Raw genomic sequence first — 21,044 nt, forward strand, 5'->3', positions numbered from 1 at the left:
TATATTTCATATAACACTTTTATATACTGTAAATGCTGTTTTTTAAAAATTGTATTCATCAAAAAGTGAGGAAAAAAATTTCAACATGGATTATAGTAAGTAATGATTCTTGAGCAGCAAATTATCATATTGAAAATGATTTCTGAAGGATCATGTGACACTGAAGACTAGAGTAATGATGCTGAAAATTCAGCTTTGCATCACAGTTATAAATTACTTTTTTTAAATGTATTCAAATAGAAAAATCTCAAATGTAATTTGTGTTTTTGATCCAATAAATGCTGTATTGGTGAGCATAACTTAAAAAAAAAAAACAAAAAACACTCAAATAATCGTACAGACCCCACACTTTTTAAATAGAAATTCTTCATTTAAGTATTTTATTAATGATTTTTATAAAGAAACGTTTATTACTCCATTGAGTATCTTTAGCGTATTTAAATCTTTTAGCACGTTTGGTTTTTTCACAGGGCGGCTGTGCTTCCTGAACAATGCTCTACTATGAAAATTGCTCTGTGCCATCAATATTGTGAGGTTCCCTTCCATCCTCTCGCCTCTCTCTCCCCTGGGTCCATTCATTCAGCCGGTAACCCCCGCACACTGTAACAGAGTCAATAGAGAGCTGCTCGCGGTCTCGGGTAGGCTGGTTTATCTTGGCCTCGCTCCTGTTGGAGATCCGGTCCGTGGAGAGCCACGCTGAACCTGGACCAAAGGGTTCAAACTTTTATTTCCATTGAGCTTTCTGAAAAGGTCTTTATAAGCCTGGTGCTACACCTCTCAGGGGTCTCTATTGTTTAAATGATTAAGGTCATTGAGATAATAGTCTTGATAGTAAGAAAGCCACAAAGCTGAAATAACTGGCTTTAAGCATTTTGAAAATCGACTGATCAATACATTTATTTATTTCTGTAAGAGTGTGGCAGGGAAAATCAATCCGTATTCAGGCTTTCAACCTCAAAAAAAGAAAAGAAAAAATTGTCATCATTTACACAACCGGTATGACTGAACACAAAAGAAGTTATTCTGAATAACTGTTTTTTTTTTTGTCCATATAATGAAAGTCAATGGGGTCCATTTTGTTCGGCTTTTAGAGATCTTTTTCAAAATATCTTCTTTTGTGTTCTGCAGAAAAAAAGTAAGTCATACAGGTTTGGAATGACATGAGGATGAGTAAATGTTGATAAGAGTTTTGATTTTTGGGTGAACTAACCCTTTAAGAATCTCCTACACTCTTAGAAGAAAAGGTTGTCAGGCGCTTCATATAGAGAACATTTTTAGGCAATTCTAAATCCAATTCTAAATCCAACGGCCAACTTGTTTGTTGGCATTTCTTTATACGGTGTAAATTGACCTTTATGGGTATGCATTATGGTATAATTTTATGGATTTTGTTTTATTTATTTATTACATTTAATAAATTAAATGGCTTGTAAACATGCTTTTTCACTAGAAAAACATTAAATAACCCGACATTAAGACATTTCTCCTTAAGAACCCTATAGGTCTACTGTATAGAACCCTATTTAACTTTCTAAAAGTGTAGTTTTAATGTTTTGTCATTCCAAACCTATATCCACTCATATATTCAAATTTTGTACTTTTCTTTCAGTTCAAAATGTTCTGCTTACAGGCATTGTTTGTGTCTGAAGATCTCCATCGTTCTCTCACTGATTACGTTTCTGATTGGTTGCCAGTTTCCTTGAAAACATCACTCTCTTTTCAATGAACCGGTCCAGGAAAACAAGTGCAGGAAAGAAATAACATGTTTATGCTGATCTAAGACCAGCTGTTCCTGAACAAATCTCAACCACTGGAGCTCTTGAAATAAAAACCGCAACAGTGATCTTAGATTAATGTGCATGAGCGAGCGACATCACCGGCCTTTGAAGTTCAGACCAAAGAGAAGCCCCCCTCCACTGCCTCGGCTTTGTTAGATTACACCAAACCCATTTTGGTCCTAAGCCCAAAACCTGATACTCCAGCTTTTTAGGAAAGAACTTGAGTGTGACAAAATGTAGGCCAGACTCTCCGCCTGGATTTTGGAGAACGTCAGATGAAATACCCTTCCAGTGATTTCAGTCGCATTAGTAATCAGACATGTGACATTTCATTGAAAGCCGTTATATGGATAGATAATTGTGTGGTAAAACAGCGATTCTTTTTGAATAACATAAAAAAAAAATCAGTGTGAACTTAAAGGGATAGTTCACTTTGAAATTAATTGTTGATATGTTTTAGCTTACCTCAAGGGCATCCAAGATGTAGGTGTCTTTGTTTCTGCAGTAGTTTCAATTTTGATATTTTTAGGTCAAATCGTTCTTGTCTGTCAGTCATATAATGGAGGTCTATGGTCACCACCTCAAAGAGCATGCACAGAGAAGTCCAAATGAAACATTATTTAATGACTTGTAAATGTAAGTACACATTGATGGCCTAAGACACGAAACGAGCGGTTTGTGTGAGAAAATGAACAGTATTTATATCAGACTAGTATTTATATTGTTTACACAGAGATTTCAGAAGTGTTTCTTTCACTGTGAAGATGTAAACATATTTGGATATACAGGAAATCGCAAAAAGGAAGACGATTTCTATATATCAACAGACAACGTTGACAACTGTGTGAGGGATCTTTCTGGCGCTTGTGCAGACCGAAGCTTGCATGCCCTCAGATCACTTGGACATGGCTGTGGTTACAAGAGGTAAAACAATACAAATACTGTTTGTTTTCTCACACAAACCGCTCGTTTCGTGTCTTAGGCCATCAATGTGTACTTACATTTACGAGTCATTAAATCATGTTTCATTTGGACTTCTCTGTGCATGCTCTTTGAGGTGGTGACCATAGACCTCCATTATATGACTGACAGACAAGAACGATTTGACCTAAAAAATATCAAAATTGAAACTACTTTGGAAACAAAGACACCTACATCTTGGAAGCCCTTGAGGTAAGCTAAAACATACCAAAAATTAATTTCAAAGTGAACTATCCCTTTAATAAAAGCAACGCGTTACATTTTTTTATTTACTTCTGGACTTGTTTTAAGGCTTGTCTCTCTCTCTCTCATAACTCATCTGTATCGTACAACATTCATTACCATTCTCAGAATTCCATAAAAATGTGTTCTATGATATAATTTATTGTTTTCATACATTGCTTCTGTCTGATTAATGTTTTCATGTCTGTTTGCTTTTTCAGCCCTAAAATAAGAAAGTGAAAGGCACTTGAAATTTCTGCCTGTCTTAATGATTTTTCTTTTCTTCTTCTGGCTGGTTTGGATGGAGGGAATCTGCGGTGAAACCCCAGCTTTGAAGTTTAGACCAAACATCTGCTCTCTCTTTCTCTCTCTCTCTTTCCTTGTTGTCTCTTTTTTTCAGCCTCTCTTGGTTCTTGCCTTTCCTTCCAGTTCAGTTTAATTATAACAGAGCTGAACATCAGAATTGTATCACATGAGCTCAAATCTAAAAGTGTCATATATCTATCTTCAATACTGCAGGCTGAAACACCTGAAATCCATATTGATTGAACATTAATCTTAATGTTGGGAATGTTGGTGGTTATGAATCTGCCTGTGAGCATTATGACATCCTAATCAGATCTTCATTTTCAGTGCTTAAAATAACATTTTATTAAGGATTACGCGGCTGTCTGTATTGGAAGACTCTCACATTATTTCGCTCATCCTGTTGTTCCTGTTCTTTGTTCTTTCATTCATTTGTGAATGGTGATTTTTGTTATTTCTACTAGTGGCGGCAAATGGAATTGCAAGAAAAGAAAAGAAATAATGATTTGTTTTTAAACTTATTATCTGTTCTTTAATTCTTCAACCAAACAGGTAATCCAAAACTCATACCACTGGTTGAGCCAGACATGTTGAATTGCTCAAACAAGCAGGGTTTTGATAGTGGCAAGGTGTCAAACTAGAATAGGAGAAAGTACATATAAAAGTACAATAAAGCTTACATGATCTACTCCCCTACCATGTGTATTGGAACAGAAGTTCATGGCACACATATGCAGTTTTCAGAAGAAACATTTCTCAGAAGCAGATACGCAGTGTAAGATTTATTAGCCTGTTTTGCAGAAGCACCATCTTTCTCAGAAAAGACTAGATCTTTTGCTTTGAAGAGCAAGCCCACCTGTATCTCAGCCGAAAGACTTCTGTTGTCTGTTTTTGTGTGAGAGTATCGTAACGTCCTGAGCTGAAGAGGAGTACATAGTTTCAGCATCAAAACAGCATTCCGGTTGTCTTTTGTTTTGGTTAAAGAATTCGTTTCTGCTTTGTCAAGCAAAAGTTTAGCTTTGAAACTTGGCAGGCATAACATATTAGCTTTTAAGTCATCCCAGCTGATTTTTCTGACTGTTCATATTCATTATTGCTATTGGATATCCAGTATTTGAAATGCTCTCAAATGTCTAATCAGAAGGTGTGAGATTATTTCTTTAAAGGTGCACACAGTAATTGTCGACTTTGTTTATGTTGTCTTGGATGTGTACGGTTGCATCTGACACCTATTGGTATGGAAGCTTGTTTCCGCCATTGAATGAAAAATATAAAAGGTAATTGCGACTTTTTATCTCACAATTCTGACTTTTTTTCTCACAATTGCGAGTTTACTTCTCGCAATTCTAAATTATTTCGCAGAATTGCGAAATGGAAAGTCAGAATTGCGAGATATAAAGTCGCAATTGCGAGATATAAAGTCAGAATTGTGAGATATAAAGTCAGAATTGCATGATATAAAGTCTTAATTGCGAAATATAAAGTCAGAATTGTGAGATATAAAGTCGCAATTGCGAGATATAAAGTCAGAATTGCGTGATATAAAGTCAGAATTGCGTGATATAAAGTCAGAATTGCGAGATATAAAGTCAGAATTGCGTGATATAAAGTCGCAATTGCGAAATATAAAGTCAGAATTGTGAGATATAAAGTCGCAATTGCGAGATATAAAGTCAGAATTGTGTGATATAAAGTCTCAATTGCGAAATATAAAGTCAGAATTGTGAGATATAAAGTCGCAATTGCGAGATATAAAGTCAGAATTGCGTGATATAAAGTCTCAATTGCGAAATATAAAGTCAGAATTGTGAGATATAAAGTCGCAATTGCGTGATATAAAGTCTCAATTGCGAAATATAAAGTCAGAATTGTGAGATATAAAGTCGCAATTGCAAGATATAAAGCCAGAATTGCGTGCTATAAAGTCTCAATTGCGAAATATAAAGTCAGAAATGTGAGATATAAAGTCGCAATTGCGAGATATAAAGTCTCAATTGCGAAATATGAAGTCAGAATTGTGAGATATAAAGTCGCAATTGCGAGATATAAAGTCAGAATTGCGTGATATAAAGTCTCAATTGCGAAATATAAAGTCAGAATTGTGAGATATAAAGTCGCAATTGTGAGATATAAAGTCAGAATTGCGTGATATAAAGTCGCAATTGCGAGATATAAAGTCAGAATTGCGTGATATAAAGTCGCAATTGCGAGATATAAAGTCAGAATTGTGAGATATAAAGTCGCAATTGCGAAATATAAAGTCAAAATTGTGAGCTATAAAGTCGCAATTGCGAGATATAAATTCAGAATTGCGTGATATAAAGTCTCAATTGCGAAATATAAAGTCAGAATTGTGAGATATAAAGTCGCAATTGTGAGATATAAAGTCAGAATTGCGTGATATAAAGTCGCAATTGCGAGATATAAAGTCAGAATTGCGAGATATAAAGTAAAAATTGTGAGATATAAAGTCAGAATTGCGAGATATAAAGTTGCAATTGCGAGATATAAAGTCAGAACTGCGAGTTATAAAGTCAGAATTGCGACTTATAAAGTCGCAATTGTGAGATATAAAGTCAGAATTGCGAGATATAAAGTAAAAATTGTGAGATATAAAGTCAGAATTGCGAGATATAAAGTTGCAATTGCGAGATATAAAGTCAGAACTGCGTGTTATAAAGTCAGAATTGCGAGTTATAAAGTCGCAATTGTGAGATATAAAGTCAGAATTGGGAGATATAAAGTCAGAATTGCGTGATATAAAGTCAGAATTGCGAGATATAAAGTCAGAATTGCGTGATATAAAGTCTCAATTGCGAAATATCAAGTCAGAATTGTGAGATATAAAGTCGCAATTGCGTGATATAAAGTCGCAATTGCGAAATATAAAGTCAGAATTGTGAGATATAAAGTCGCAATTGCGAGATATAAAGTCAGAATTGCGTGATATAAAGTCTCAATTGCGAAATATAAAGTCAGAATTGTGAGACATAAAGTCGCAATTGCGTGATATAAAGTAGCAATTGCGAAATATAGTCAGAATTGTGAGATATAAAGTCGCAATTGCGAGATATAAAGTCAGAATTGCGTGATATAAAGTCGCAATTGCGACTTTATAAATTGCTTTAAATCATTAAAAGTACTGTTCAGTTAGTTTAATGTGTAAAGTTTGAGTGCACCTACTGAAAGCTGTGATGACACACCTATATACCTGCAAATAGATAAACAAATACCCAATTACTCCAATGAAAAGCATCTGCGTGATGTCTAAACTGTGCGCAACCCTTCCAATTTTTCATTCTGATTGAATTGACCCTCTGTGCTTGCCGTAGACGGTTCCTGGTTTGCACAAACAGGGAGACAAGTATCTCATTGAAAGAGGGTCAGTCTGGCAGGGTGGCCACAACCTGCTCTCAGCTCTCTCACAAATTCATTAGCAAGTTCATAGTACTCGTGTGTATGCGTTTGTGAGAGATTTGCTGTGTCAGGGTGGTATATATGTCAGTGTGGTCAAATTGACTCAAATGAATCTTAAGATTTCTGTATGTAAGCACTGTTGTGATTTTTTGGCACTCTGACTCAGTGCTAGTTTTCTGATCTTTGTGTTTGTTTCCGTCTCTCAGTGTATGTCTTCCAACTGGCATCGCCATTACATTTTTTAAAATGAGAGCCACTGTTTCTTTGAGTTTAAAATGAGCATGGCCATCCAAAAGTTTGGGGTCAGTGAGATTTTGTAGTGTTTCTAGAAAGAAGCCTCTTAGGCTCACCAAGGCTGCATTTATCCTGATCCTTTATAAATCATTCTTATATGTTGATTTACTGCTCAAGAAACATTTCTGTTAAACTTAATATTCATTCATCCATTCATAACGTTCATAAAACTTTAATAAATTACCTTATACGTGAACACGGTTTCTTCCTGAGTCCCGTCAGATTTTTTTGCATCGGCTGTGGAGGTGAAGACTACAACTCCCATGATTCCACACTCATGCCACACTCATTCATTATGTTTACTACGCCCCAGTAAACATAATGAATGGCGACTGCAGAATGCAAAAGCCAAATCCCAGACATTTTGGGCAATCTCGAAACAAAATTTTGGGCAGACTCATCACGAGACTCACTAGTAGCCTAGACTTGTTGTTTAACTACTGCGCTCTGTTACCGGTAGGCGTGGCCTACTAGGGCGGCGAAGCAAGTGCATTCTGGGAGTTGTTGTCTTTCATCCACATAAGCCAAAAATACATTTTCTAGCTTTTCTCATTCTATAAAGCTCCAAATTCTCAAAAATAATTTCACATTTCTTCTACATAAATGACCCATTTTAAATACACATTCATCTTTCCAGAGGTGAAGTACTATATCTCTTTAAGATATGTCTCGAGTTTGAGGAGGCAATTTTCTGTTGAAACATATTTGAACGTATTTTTTTTATATCCGTATTATATAACTTTTCCAATTGCTGTTACATTTATCACACTTTTGTTACATTTATTCAAGTTAAGCCTAGTTCACACTACATGATTTTAAAATGTCGGGCTGAACTGTGCAGTTTACACTACATGACTTGCTCTCAGTGAAATCATGAGTGTTCAAGTTGTTTAGCTGTTCACACCACACAACACAACGTGATTGATCCACAACAGGAGGTAACTCACTACACGAGTTAACAACGCACTAGACAGAGATACAACCACGATCGGATGATAAGAGCATATCATTTGTGACTCAATGAGAGCTGTTTCAGTACTATAATACGGTCTAAATCCTGAAAATAATCAAACAAATAACGAGTTGACAACAACACGATTCTATCTGGTCTAGAAACCATGTTTTGTAACGAAAAACCACGCAATAAAACGAACCAGAAATGACGCGAAACTGCAGAGAAGAACACAACACGCGAATATGGACGTCAGACAGAAACTAGTGCTGCACACTGTTTGCTTGACGATCTGCTCTGAGAAAAAAAAAATGCAAAAAAGAAAAAGTAAGATTTACCTGGTGTCCTCAACCCATGCGTTGCTATGATTGGCTGTACTCATGACATCACTGAGATTGAGTCGCGCGACTGCGCGAGATATCTAGCATGCTAGATATTTTTCTGAGCTCGGTGACCTGTCTGCGAGCTGTCTGCGAGCTGTCTTTGATGCGTTGTTGGCTCTTTCACACTAACTGATTGGCGAGCGTTAATCGTCCGCTAATCGCCCGCGATTTGCACGCGATAACACCCTGACTTGTCGGCGACTCAACGATTTGCAAATCGGGCTTAAATCGGGCTTAAAATCACGTAGTGTGAACTAGGCTTTAGAGACTGTTTAATTCATTAATTCTCATACCTCCTGTTTCACAGACAAGGTTTAAACCTAGTCCAAGACTAAAATGCATGTTAGAGCCGCTGAAAGCAACTAAGCTCTGATTAAAATATGTCAGTGCCATTGTTTTGTCTCAAGATAAACACCATTAAGGTTTTTTTTTTTAAAAGGCACGTTTATAAAAGCTACTTAAATGTCCTAATTGAACTAAGGCCTAATCCTGGCTTAATTCTAAGCACTGTCTGAGAAACCAGGCCTTTTTCTGAAAAGTCCATTCAGGATAAACTTGATAGTTGTCGACAATGTATAATACGAGGATGCGCATTTTTTTGTAATTAAACACTGATGGCACATATTGAAATAATAATATTAACCCATTGACCAACTGTTAAGACAGACCCAGGGATACTTTAGTTCAAGTAATATAAACCTTTAAGTACTTTATTTTGACTATATCAGACTGCATTCATTTGACTTTTAATTTAGATTTTCTAGGCAAATTTTGAGCTACGAAATGATAAACTACGAATTTGGATATTTTTTTTTTTTTTTGCTTTTAGTATTATGTTAATTCTAGAGTTGAAGTCTTTATCTTGTGGTCTTGAGACTACATAAACATGGTCTGGGTCTGGGTCTCAAAACTTGAAGTTTTGGTCTGGATATGGATCTTGGTTTATGGTTTCAGAAAAGACTATTTATTTCCAACATACTGAAGATGATAATTATGTCCACCACAGGTCGGTGCGGCATCTTCACCCTTGGAAAGGATTTACAAGAATTCAATGACTGTAAATGCCAACAAAGCCACTGTACAAAGTAGGGCTTGAAAAGAAAGATGCAGTAAATATGTCTCTGTTTCAGATTATAAACTGGATATGGGGTCTAGCATTGGTCTTGAAGGTCTAGTGCATAATCCAGCTGCAAATATGTTACCGTTCAGATGTTTGTAGTCAGTCTCTTATGCTCATCTCTTAGGCTGCATTTATTTGATTAAAAACTAATATTGTAAAATGATTTTACAACTTAAATATCTTTTAATATGTTTTAAAATGTAACTCTGATGGCAAAGCTGAATTACTCCAGTCTTCATTGTCACATGATCCTTCAGAAATCATTCTATGATTCGGTGCTGAAGTAACATATTCTTATTATTATCAATGTTGACAACAGTTGTGCTGCTTAATATTTTTGTGGTAAATCATAAAACGTTACTGCCACTCATCATTTTAACACATCCTTGCTGAATAAATTCTTTTTTCTAGAAAACTCCTCAAACTTTTGAATGGTAGTGTACAGTATATGCATGTTGAAGTATTTTTCTAAAGCGTACAGTGTTTGACATCATTATTGGCCCGTGTTGCTTTGGAACATTTGCTGTTGATCACTTAGCGCCCTGTCAAAAGACTTTGCTTCTGTGCCATTATGATGTCAGAGCTAGATTACTGCTGACTGATGACATCACACTGTTATGAAGAGCTTTCCAAAAATACTCTGTTACCTTGGCAACAGGCTCGCTCAGAAAGATCTGTTTCAGCTGGAAAACCGTTTTAAATTTTCATTCATTGGCTTTAACTTATGTCAGCTTTGCATTTAAGTTTAAGTGTGCCAAATATATGGTTTTAATTCCATAATCTTAGTAAATTGTAGTTCTGCACAGTTAGATGTAGTCAAATGTCCTTTTCATAAAGGTTGTATGAGCATCTCTTGGCATAACACTTTTTCTTTGACCGTTTTGTTTTTAAAGCTGCTCAGAATCATCTTTGAGTTATTGTGGAAACCCAAAAAAACACATTACAATCCGTATTTCAAAAACAAATAATAATCCTGACACCACATTTAACAATTTCAGCACTTATTCAGACACACGAAGGAAGAGTTGAAATACATACATTTAATTGATGAGGTTATTTTGGCCGAAAACACACAGGCACACGCATACAAACTCATAAAACATGTCAGCTGCTAAGAGCATGTCAGACACATCCAACCTTCCTCATGTTTGACTGTGCATACAAACACAATAATGTTCACCCTCAATGATATTTATGATGTGTGAGGCCTAATTGATCCCAAACGATACACAGGAAGTTAGTGTACAGAATGCTTAAATGCATCGGAACTAACACCAGAGAGAGTGTGTTTGCATATTCGATTGAAGCCAAAACATTGCATCCCATCAGATCAGTAAAATCCAAATCCAAATAACACATAGATGCATCGCCTTTCTCTAAACACTATATTAGGTGAAAAATAATATCTTCTGGATGTTTTTTTGTAGGCTGGTGGTTTGTCAGCACTGTTGAAGAACAGGGCTGGGTTCCTGCCACGTACCTGGACTCTCAGAGCGGCACCAGAGATGATCTGGACCTGGGAACATCTAGATCTGGAGAAGGTAGGACACACCAACACTCTCTCTTCTACTTTCCCAAGCACAAACACTCTTATACCCCAAGAAATCTTCACCAAAACCAGTATATGAGAACCCGTTTCGCATTTATTGACCAATAACCCACCTAGAACCGTACATATTGATTTTATAACGGAGTAGACCAACGTCTATATACTAAATTTTCTTTGAGAAGCTTCTTCTTGTTTGAGAAAAAGAGTGAGGACTTAAAAGGTTATGAAAATGATGTCAATAATGACGCCCGTAAGACCTCCGTTCATCTTAGTACATTGATGAAACATTCACAGTAAGATGTACTGTGTTTGCAAAATAATTTTCATTTCATGTCCTGGAACATAAATGGACCAAAGTTGAAGAAACACCAATCTTTTTTTCTCACTGCAATGAAACAATCAAATCATTGAGAAGTCTCATTATAAATGTGTCCTTTACCGTCTTCCCAAACCCCAGTCGTCAGCATTTCCTGGGTTCAGAAGCACATTTTTAGCTGCATCTTGAAATGTATGCCACCGAAGAGCTCAATGTGTAAGATTAGGAGTGGCCAGGCTGCAGATTGAATAGATCGATACATCAACACAATTTATTGATCGCCGAGGGGTAATTTACATTTCCATATGGCCACAACAGCTTCATTTATTGATGTCGCTGCAGTTTTTTCAGACTGAACTTTGAGATAGACCATCTACTGTTTCTTTACTTCCACACATTTTTTTCCCTTTTGAATGTATGGAGATAATGAGTGGTTAATATGTACATATAATACGAATTTTCCATGCATAAGCACTTTATGTGCACCACTAAAATCCAATAACACATGTATTAATCCAAATACTCCATTGCTTGCCGTCATCGCTCAAGCCAAAACCCCTCCTAACCTATCACAAAACTCTTTTCTTTCATGTAATATGTCTTCATTACACTAATACCAGTGTTCCTCCTGAGTTGTTTATGTTGAGTTTGTCATGTCTCTGTTCTCTTTCTGCTGTCCTCATTCACCCGTGTCAGTTACTAAGAGACGTAAGGCTCATCTGAAGAGGCTTGACCGGAGATGGACACTAGGGGGAATAGTCAACCGCCAACAGAGCCGAGGTGAACACACATGCAATCACGCATGCCTGCATAGACTGATCACATGATGCAAGCAGTCACGTGTGTGTGTGTGTGTGTGTGTGACCAATCTGCATGGTCCGTTTGTGTGCTTGTGCAGGTTTACGCAATGATTAGCTTGGATATGCACACAAACCTAAACTCTCTTTCTGGATAAATCTTCTGGATCTGGCTCCCAAAGCATGCTGGGTGGTCAGTTTCAATGCGCTCCATCATAAAATCTTTATTATACTTTGCTTGCTTTAGGTTTTATTTGTGTTTATGTGTATGAGCTCAAAATGAGATAATTAAGACTGTTTGCGGATGATGAAAATGATGTTTCTCTGGATAAAGATTGGTTTAAAAGTACATTATATGCATGAAATCTCATGTATGGCATTCAAAGTTCCAGAGTCTTGATCATATAAGAGCTCTGACTGGTTTATGGTAGGAAATATTGATATGGTTCTGGTCTAGCTGCTTCGCTTTCTACTTTTCTATTAAAGCCTACTAAGTATATCTTGCAGGTTAACATAGTTTAAAGCAGGGGTGTCCAATCCTACATTCGGAGGACCAACGTCCTGCAGAGTTTAGCTTCAACCAACTTTTTAATGGACACTAGCATCTATAAACCTTAATTTAACAAGTTATTAATCAATTAAAAATGAATTTATGCCTGTACTATATTACTCTTGGACCTGAAGTTTGGAAAATGAATGAATGAGGACGATGATTCATCTGACGGCGCCATCTTCTGGTGAGACGCGGGAATCCATTCGGCACAACGATCACAGTGCATTATGGGTATTCTCTAGCCGTTGAGTGTACATGAGTTGTACACTTGTTAATGCAGTGCATTGTGGGATTGAATGAGTGGACTCGATAACGTCAACTATGGTTTCGGATACCACTAAAAATGGCTGTCCATTCAGATAGTGGCATAGTTTCAGGCACAGCCCTCTATTAACTGGTTGAAGTGTTTTTAAGTATGTTTGGAGCTAAAATCTGCAGGACAATGGTCATGAGTCAGGAGCGGCTTTGGGAAACCTGGGTTTAAAGGGATAGTTCACTCAAAAAATACAAATTTGGTAATGGTGTCTACTCACCCTTATGTCGTTTAGTTGGGACGACTTTTTTTTTGTTTTGTACATACAATGAAAGTCAATGGGTGTAATATTGTTTTTTTTTTTTTACAAAAACATACTTCAACATCTAACATAAAACACTTTTTTTGGTTTTAGAAAAAGAAGAAGAAAAAACGTCATTCTGGTTTAAAATTAAAATGATAATTCTGCTGGTCAGATCTGGCATCCTGCAGTTCACACATGAGGTTTGACCTTTCAAAATCCCAGGGTTTAATTCTAAACACCCAGACCTCAAATAATTACTAATGTCTAGACCTTTGGTGGAATTGAATGTTTGTATGGTAATGAGTCTCCTTGGAGATCTGCCGTTTCATGTTGACTCATAAGGAACAGACCTCCACGTTTTTAATTCCCGCAGTTTTCCATTTGTGTACTCTTGGAGTGTAATGACTAACATGTCATGAACACCATTGCACATGCCTGTAAGTAGACTCTAGACTGGAGCATGCTGGATCTGGAATGGGTGGGAGCTGATATGGGCTTTAGCTGCATTGGAAAGTGGATGAATATCACCCTGACTGGGACTTAATGTCTACTGAGAATGCCCGATACACATTGTAGCGGTGTTTTGATCAGGGCAACATGGCAGTAAAACTTAAAACAACTTACCTCAGGGCCCGTCCACACGAAGACACGTTTCGCTGTATACGTATACATTTTTTTATCGTATTGGCGTTTCGTCCACACGGATCCGGGCCCGTACACACGAAGACACGTTTCGCTGTATACGTATACATTTTTTATTGTATTGGCGTTTCGTCCACACGGACCCGGGCCCGTACACACGAAGACACGTTTCACTGTATACGTATACATTTTTTTATCGTATTGGCGTTTCGTCCACACGGATCCGGGCCCGTACACACGAAGACACGTTTCGCTGTATACGTATACATTTTTTTATCGTATTGCCGTTTCGTCCACACGGATCCGGGCCCGTACACACGAAGACACGTTTCGCTGTATACGTATACATTTTTTTATCGTATTGGCGTTTCGTCCACCCTGATCCAGGCCCGTACACACGAAGACACGTTTCGCTGTATACGTATACATCTTTTTATCGTATTGGCGTTTCGTCCACCCTGATCCAGGCCCGTACACACGAAGACACGTTTCGCTGTATACGTATACATTTTTTTATCGTATTGGCGTTTCGTCCACACGGATCCGGGCCCGTACACACGAAGACACGTTTCGCTGTATACGTATACATTTTTTTATCGTATTGGCGTTTCGTCCACACGGATCCGGGCCCGTACACACGAAGACACGTTTCGCTGTATACGTATACATTTTTTTATCGTATTGGCGTTTCGTCCACACGGATCCGGGCCCGTACACACGAAGACACGTTTCGCTGTATACGTATACATTTTTTTATCGTATTGGCGTTTTGTCCACACGGATCCGGGCCCGCACACGGAGACAATTTTCGCTGTATACGTATACATTTTTTTATCGTATTGGCGTTTCGTCCACACGGATCCGGGCCCGTACACACGAAGACACGTTTCGCTGTATACGTATACATTTTTTTATCGTATTGGCGTTTTGTCCACACGGATCCGGGCCCGCACACGGAGACAATTTTCGCTGTATACGTATACATTTTTTTATCGTATTGGCGTTTCGTCCACACGGATCTGGGCCCGTACACACGAAGACACGTTTCACTGTATACGTATACATTTTTTTATCGTATTGGCGTTTCGTCCACACTGATCCGGCGTTTTGGAAGAGCGAAACCGCTATTTTTTGAAACCGGGTCCCAAAGTGGATACATCTGAAAACGACACCCTTGCGGTTTCGTGTGTACAGCCAATCCGTATATTTTGTGAAACAATGATGTCATCACATCAAGCGTCGGTGGCGTCACACGCCATCTTTGTCTTGTTCTTCTTGGTTCGTATACAGTGCACAAGGTTACGCGCATGCTCAAATTCTGCTTCTCCGTGTATAGTGTATCTCTGTGGCAGAATTACAGCGCCCCATACTGTTCTGGCATATATACTACACCGTTTTCAGTCGGTTTCAGGAGTTTCGTGTGTACGCAGATATTTCTTGAGACGCCGTGTTTACGTATTTTTTTTTTAGAACGAGGAAATCGGATAGGGAATGCACCGGCTTTCTGTGGATGTGGCCTCAAGCTCCATTTGCAATATTGGCATGCCAAGCTGGTCTCTTTGCCCTTGTCCATATTCTCCTCTTTTGCGGCGTCGTCTTTTTTTTTTTCAGCACGCATAAAAACCACAATTACCAAAGTGCGATCTCGCTCAATTTGTTTACCACTATCGCAGGTCATCATCGTACAGTCTACTGACATGTCGTACCCAAGTTTATTCGATCCATGTCATACAGTGAGATTTGTAATTATCAGGATTGCCGAAATCGCACAGTCTGTAGCAGGCATTAGATATGAAATACCAGGTCTGATGTTTATTAGATTATGTTAATTAGTCTCTTCAAATCCTCCAACAACCACCACTATGAACTCTGGTTATTATTCATTTATCTCTTTTCTTCTGAAAGTGGCTCATGCAGATTGGGATTAAAAATTCTGGTTTTAGATTGGATGTGACACTGTTACAGTAACTGCCTTTCCCTCATTATTTCAACGGAGAAGTCCTTGGAAACTCACAGTGGAAAGTGTGGAAGTAGGTCATTGGCTCGCTGTGTGTGACTGCATTTAATCCTGTCATTTTTTTTTACTGTATACATACTAATGAGTCAGAGAGCACCACGGTTGATCCAGAGACAAAGAACAGCCAGGAGTTTCAGAGGGAACGTTTCTCCATAAACACAAGTTGCAACCTTCAAAACAGGTCAGAGGTTGTGATGGCTTCAGAGTGGTTGCTTTAATGATCTTTTGTAAAATAATGGTTTCAAAATCCGCACTGAAATACAGTACTAGGTGTCCTTGGGTCCTCATTTACAACCAAGCTCTTAAAAACGTGAATTTTTATGATGGAAATTTTCATTTTCAATTTCAATTTTTTTTTATTTAATTTTCATCATTTTCATCATTTATATTGATGATCATTTATTCAGCCGCATGCTCCAAACCTTTATTTATTTTTTTATTTATTTTTTATTTTAAGTACTATTCACTATCCATATACCACAAACACAAAAGAAGATGTTACGCAGTATGTTCATGCTGCTATTGCATGTGAAAAGATGGATGCTAAAGTTTGAGCTGACTCACAAATGTACTCTTATACAACAGCTTTTCCTCATCTCAACATGGACTGAGTGTTCTCGGGGGCTTGGTTTATGTACATTTTAGGGTTAGTGATGTCACTAACCCGGGAGTAATAGAGTGCCGAAGTGATGACGTCACAGAAGCTAGCGGCGCATGGGTTCCCTCGGTCGAAAAGCTATGCGTTTCCCCCATAGACAGCAGTGGGTGTTTACTTCCAAGTCTTCAGTGCGAGACGCCCATAAAAACGAGCGTTTTTCAGCTAGGCTCAAACCTAGGGTAGAAAATAGCCTATTACTTATTCATTTTGATGTTTTTGAATGCAAAAACCAAGCGAACGTCATAAGTTGACCTCAGACAACAATATAATACAATTTAAAAAGCCAGTTCATCATGACCCCTTTAAGGCAAGCAAGTTTTAGGAAGGTCAATATGACAGCTAGAATGATCTGTGTACCCACAATCTCGCTCACATTTCGTATCACAGTGGTTTTTAGGTCACGGAGGCTGAAGGAGAAAATGCCTCTGTTGGCACACAACTCCACAAGTGCATGCAGAACTCAAGTAATGTGTTCTGGACCGACCCGACTTTTTCCACCATCCACAACAGTCCATGAAAATCCTGCTGACTGTTGGAAAATGTGTTTTTGAGGCGTTTCTTTTTGTGTGTTTTTAGCTCTTTCATCTTTACCCTCCCATCTCTCACTCCTGCTGGTTGTCATCTGTCCACATTATCACTTTCTTCTGTGGTAAAACTAAAAGATTAGAGCTGGTTTTGGGTCAGAAGTTCAGAATGAGATCAGCACAGGGTAGTTTCTTCTGTCATATGTTCACTTATCTGATTTCCCAGCTTGCCTGCTCCCGCGAAAGAACGTTACGAAAGAGAGTGACTAACTGCCCTGACCTCAATGTCATCTGTTGTTGGCAGACTGTGTTATTTACTGGTTAGAAAAACTACATTTAGGATATTCAGCTCTCTTTTTTTGTTGGTTTTTCTTTTTCAACACTTCTCCCACTATCAATATGTCTTTTTATCAGCTCTATTTCTGTTTCACTAAATCGAAATTTATTGCGCTCCTCTGAGCTCTTTCGCAAAGGGAAAGACATTAGAGTTTGATATGTAGGTGTTAAACACAGTTGTGTCATATGTAAACGATACTGAATAATGTTTTATGTGTGTTTTTAGGGAAGATAAATGCTTTGTAAGATCTCAGGAGTCTTCAATGCAAAATGGTGGGATAAAACTGGTTGCGATGATGAGTTATTTGTCTTACTGGGTGAATCTTACAAAACCTTATCCAGGACATATTTTAGCACAAGATAAAAAGATTTCTTTGTTTGAGACCATTTTTTTCACCAGAATTAAGCACATATTCTTCCCCAATTCTTATTATCATTACACAAAACAGTCTCATTCTCTTTACTCTAATGGGAAAATAATATATCATTTAAATTGTAAAAATGGTGGTACTGTATGTGTTGCCCTATCTTTAAAAAAAACAACAATTTTGCTGATAATTTACTCACCCCCATGTCATCCAAAATGTCCATGTCTTTCTTTCTTTTAAAAGAATGTTTTTTTGACGAAAACATTCCAGGATTTTCTCCATATAATGGACTTCAATGGGAACCAAACGGTTCAAGGTCCAAATGAGAGTTTCAGTGCAGCTTCAAAGGGCTTTAAACGACACCAGACGACGAATAAGGGTCTTATCAAGCGAAACGATCGCTCGTTTAAAAATTAAATAAAAAAGTTTAAGTTTTATAAGCACAAATGCTCGCCTTGCTCTGTACTGCGATGCACGTTCGTGACTCTCCTGTTCAAACTCGTTCATCAAAATGAACAAATCTTTTTTCGAGTCATGACTCGAAGAGTCCTAGATAAGACCCTTATTTATCGTCTGGTGTCTCATCTGAAACTCTCATTTGGACCGTTTGGTTCCCATTGAAGTCCATTATATGGAGAAAATCGTGGAATGTTTTCATCAAAAACTTTAATTTATTTTCAACTGAAGAAAGAAAGACATGGACATCTTGGATGACATGGGGGTGAGTAAATTATCAGCAAAAGTTTTTTATTTTTTTTTAAGTGAACTACTCCTTTAATATATGCTGAGAATATGTCCTGATGCATAATGGTGATTCTATATTCCTAATGCAATATGTCATTGTTTTATTTTTTTTATTTTGACCTGTCAGGACCTGGACATGTTTGTATAAGACTAATCCTACTAGGTATTTCATATGGAATGATACTAGAACCGGAGTGGATAGGCTTATGATAATTATTGTGTCTTGGGCTTGTATTGCTCTGGTTACAACAGGCCCACTGTTTCCTGGAGGTTTTGTTAATGTTATTACTATTGACGGATTGTGAGACGATTGTGTTATTGTCCCTGTGGTGAAGGGTGAGTTTTGGACCGGTCTTACTGCAAACTTTGTGGTTTTACTTCTGCCTCTATTTTCCCAAGGAAAGTCCTTAAATTTTGTAAGTTTATAAGTTAGCATTTAAATCCATTAGTCAACCTCTTTTCACACCGCAGAAAAGGCAAAGACCCAAAGAACAGGGGAAAAAAATAACAAAGAAGTTCTTTCTCATTCTTTTCCCCTTATCTGTCTTTTTTAGAGGAGAAATATGTGACTGTCCAGGCGTATGGCAGTCAGGGAAAGGATGAGATCGGGTTCGAGAAAGGAGTAACCGTGGAGGTCATCCAAAAGAACCTGGAGGGATGGTGGTACATCAGGTAATCAATCTGGACCTCACACTTTAAGGTGGTATATTATGGAAATATTAGCTTTTTTTAATTATTATTTGGTAATATTTTTGCTGATAATATTTCATTTCTTCATTGCAATATGTTTGGGTCTTCAGAAACATCTGCACTAGACTTTACTATGTTATCAATGTATTAATTGGTGCTACAACACATTTCAAATGCTTGATTATATATATTAAAAGTAGGATGTATAGTGCATCCTATTTTCACTGCATATACAGATAAATATATACTATATAGCAAAGTTGGTCACAAAAATGTAAATATAGCTCTATAAATAAAGTTAGATATGTAAGGATATGTACGGAGGCGTATTGCATTCACTTGAAGAAAAAAAATATATACTCTGTTTTTCTAACGAGTAAATTTTTCATGAGAAAAAAAAATGTTGCTCTGTTTTTCTGAATTAATGAGTTAATTTTTCATGAGAAAAAAAATGTTGCTCTGTTTTTCTGAATTAATGAGTTAATTTTTCATGGAATTTTTTTTTTTATCTGTTTTTCTGTTTTTTTTTTTTTTTTTTGCTTTGTTTTTCTGAATTAACACGTTCATTCAGATTAACAATTCAGATTCAATTAACACGTTAATTCAGAAAAACAGAGCAAAAAAAACAAATTCCATGAAAAATTAACTCGTTAATTCAGGAAAAAAGAGCAAAAAAAAATCCATGAAAAATTAACTCGTTAATTTAGAAAAACAGAGCAAAATATTTTTTTTTCTCACGAAAAATTAACTCATTAATTCAGAAAAACAGAGCAAAATATTTTTTTTCTCATGAAAAATTAACTCATTAATTCAGAAAAATACAGCACAAAAAAAATTTCCATGAAAAATTAACTCGTTAATTCAGAAAAACAGAGCAAAAACTTTTTTTTCTCATGAAAAATTAACTCATTAATTCAGAAAAAAAGCAATTTTTTGTCTCATGAAAAATTAACTCGTTTCAGAAAAACAGTAGATTTTTTTCCTTCAAGTGAATGCAATACGCCTCCGTAGATATGCAACTTGATTATATAAAGTATATACTATTGACCTATTGCATATTATCTCAATTTCTAGATTGCATTTTTTAATGAAATGGAAACTAAATTACCACCCAACTCTAATCTGCTAAATGCATGAAGATATTAACATGCTAGATCATGATTTTCTGTAAAAGCTGCTTTGAAACCATATGTAGAGTGATTGGGGCTGTAATAATTAGTGTGAGTGTGTGTGTGCATATATGCATTAAAGCAAGACAGTTTTATAATTTTTTTTTGCAATCTCTGGATGGTCAGTACGACTTCATCTTACTTAAAAAGCTATGCTGACCTCTAGTGGTCAGTAGGAGAATGGTTAATGCATTTTATTTTGAAAGATGTGTAATACTGCTACTGATGTGTTGCAGGTATCAGGGTAAAGAGGGCTGGGCCCCAGCCTCATACCTGAAGAAACTGAAAGATGACCTTTCCCCAAGGAAGAAGACTCTGACTGGCCCTGTGGAGATCATAGGAAACATAATGGAGATCAGCAACCTCCTCAACAAGAAGGCTGTAAGCGAGAAGGACATTCAAACTGATGGCGAGGCCACCAGCCCTGAACGCCACATTTCCAAAAGTGAAATCAGTTTACCTATCCAATATGCCCCAGAGGCTGGAGTGGCACCCACGGTGGTCACTGGTTTGGGAATGAACTCTGGATCTAGCGCCGCCCTACAGGAGAACAAGAGCAGGGCAGAGCCGGGGTCACCTGCCGTAGCGAGGGTGGCACCACACAGAGTTGAGATAGGTGAGTAAACAGTTGGTTTATGACAGAAGTTGGTTATCCAAAACAAGTGCAATTA

The 21,044-nt window shown here is 37.3% G+C and overlaps 1 protein-coding gene across 7 annotated transcripts in view; it reads left to right on the forward strand.

Annotated features, from left to right (window-relative positions):
* Positions 1 to 21,044, forward strand: part of sh3pxd2aa (SH3 and PX domains 2Aa) — a 115,530-nt gene that overhangs the window by 84,801 nt on the left and 9,685 nt on the right. For 4 of the 7 annotated variants that reach the window (XM_039688375.2, XM_039688384.2, XM_039688394.2 and 1 more), the window contains 4 exons: positions 10,881 to 10,994; positions 12,015 to 12,098; positions 19,069 to 19,186; positions 20,610 to 20,989. In XM_039688375.2, coding sequence (XP_039544309.2) covers positions 10,881 to 10,994; positions 12,015 to 12,098; positions 19,069 to 19,186; positions 20,610 to 20,989 — 696 coding nt within the window. The remainder of the gene's footprint in view (positions 1 to 10,880; positions 10,995 to 12,014; positions 12,099 to 19,068; positions 19,187 to 20,609; positions 20,990 to 21,044) is intronic. The other 3 variants (XM_039688410.2, XM_039688420.2, XM_039688419.2) reach the window with 1 other exon arrangement.

Source organism: Pimephales promelas, chromosome 6, assembly GCF_988280905.1.
Source record: "Pimephales promelas chromosome 6, fPimPro1.hap1.1, whole genome shotgun sequence".
In the NCBI taxonomy this organism is placed as follows: domain Eukaryota; kingdom Metazoa; phylum Chordata; class Actinopteri; order Cypriniformes; family Leuciscidae; genus Pimephales; species Pimephales promelas.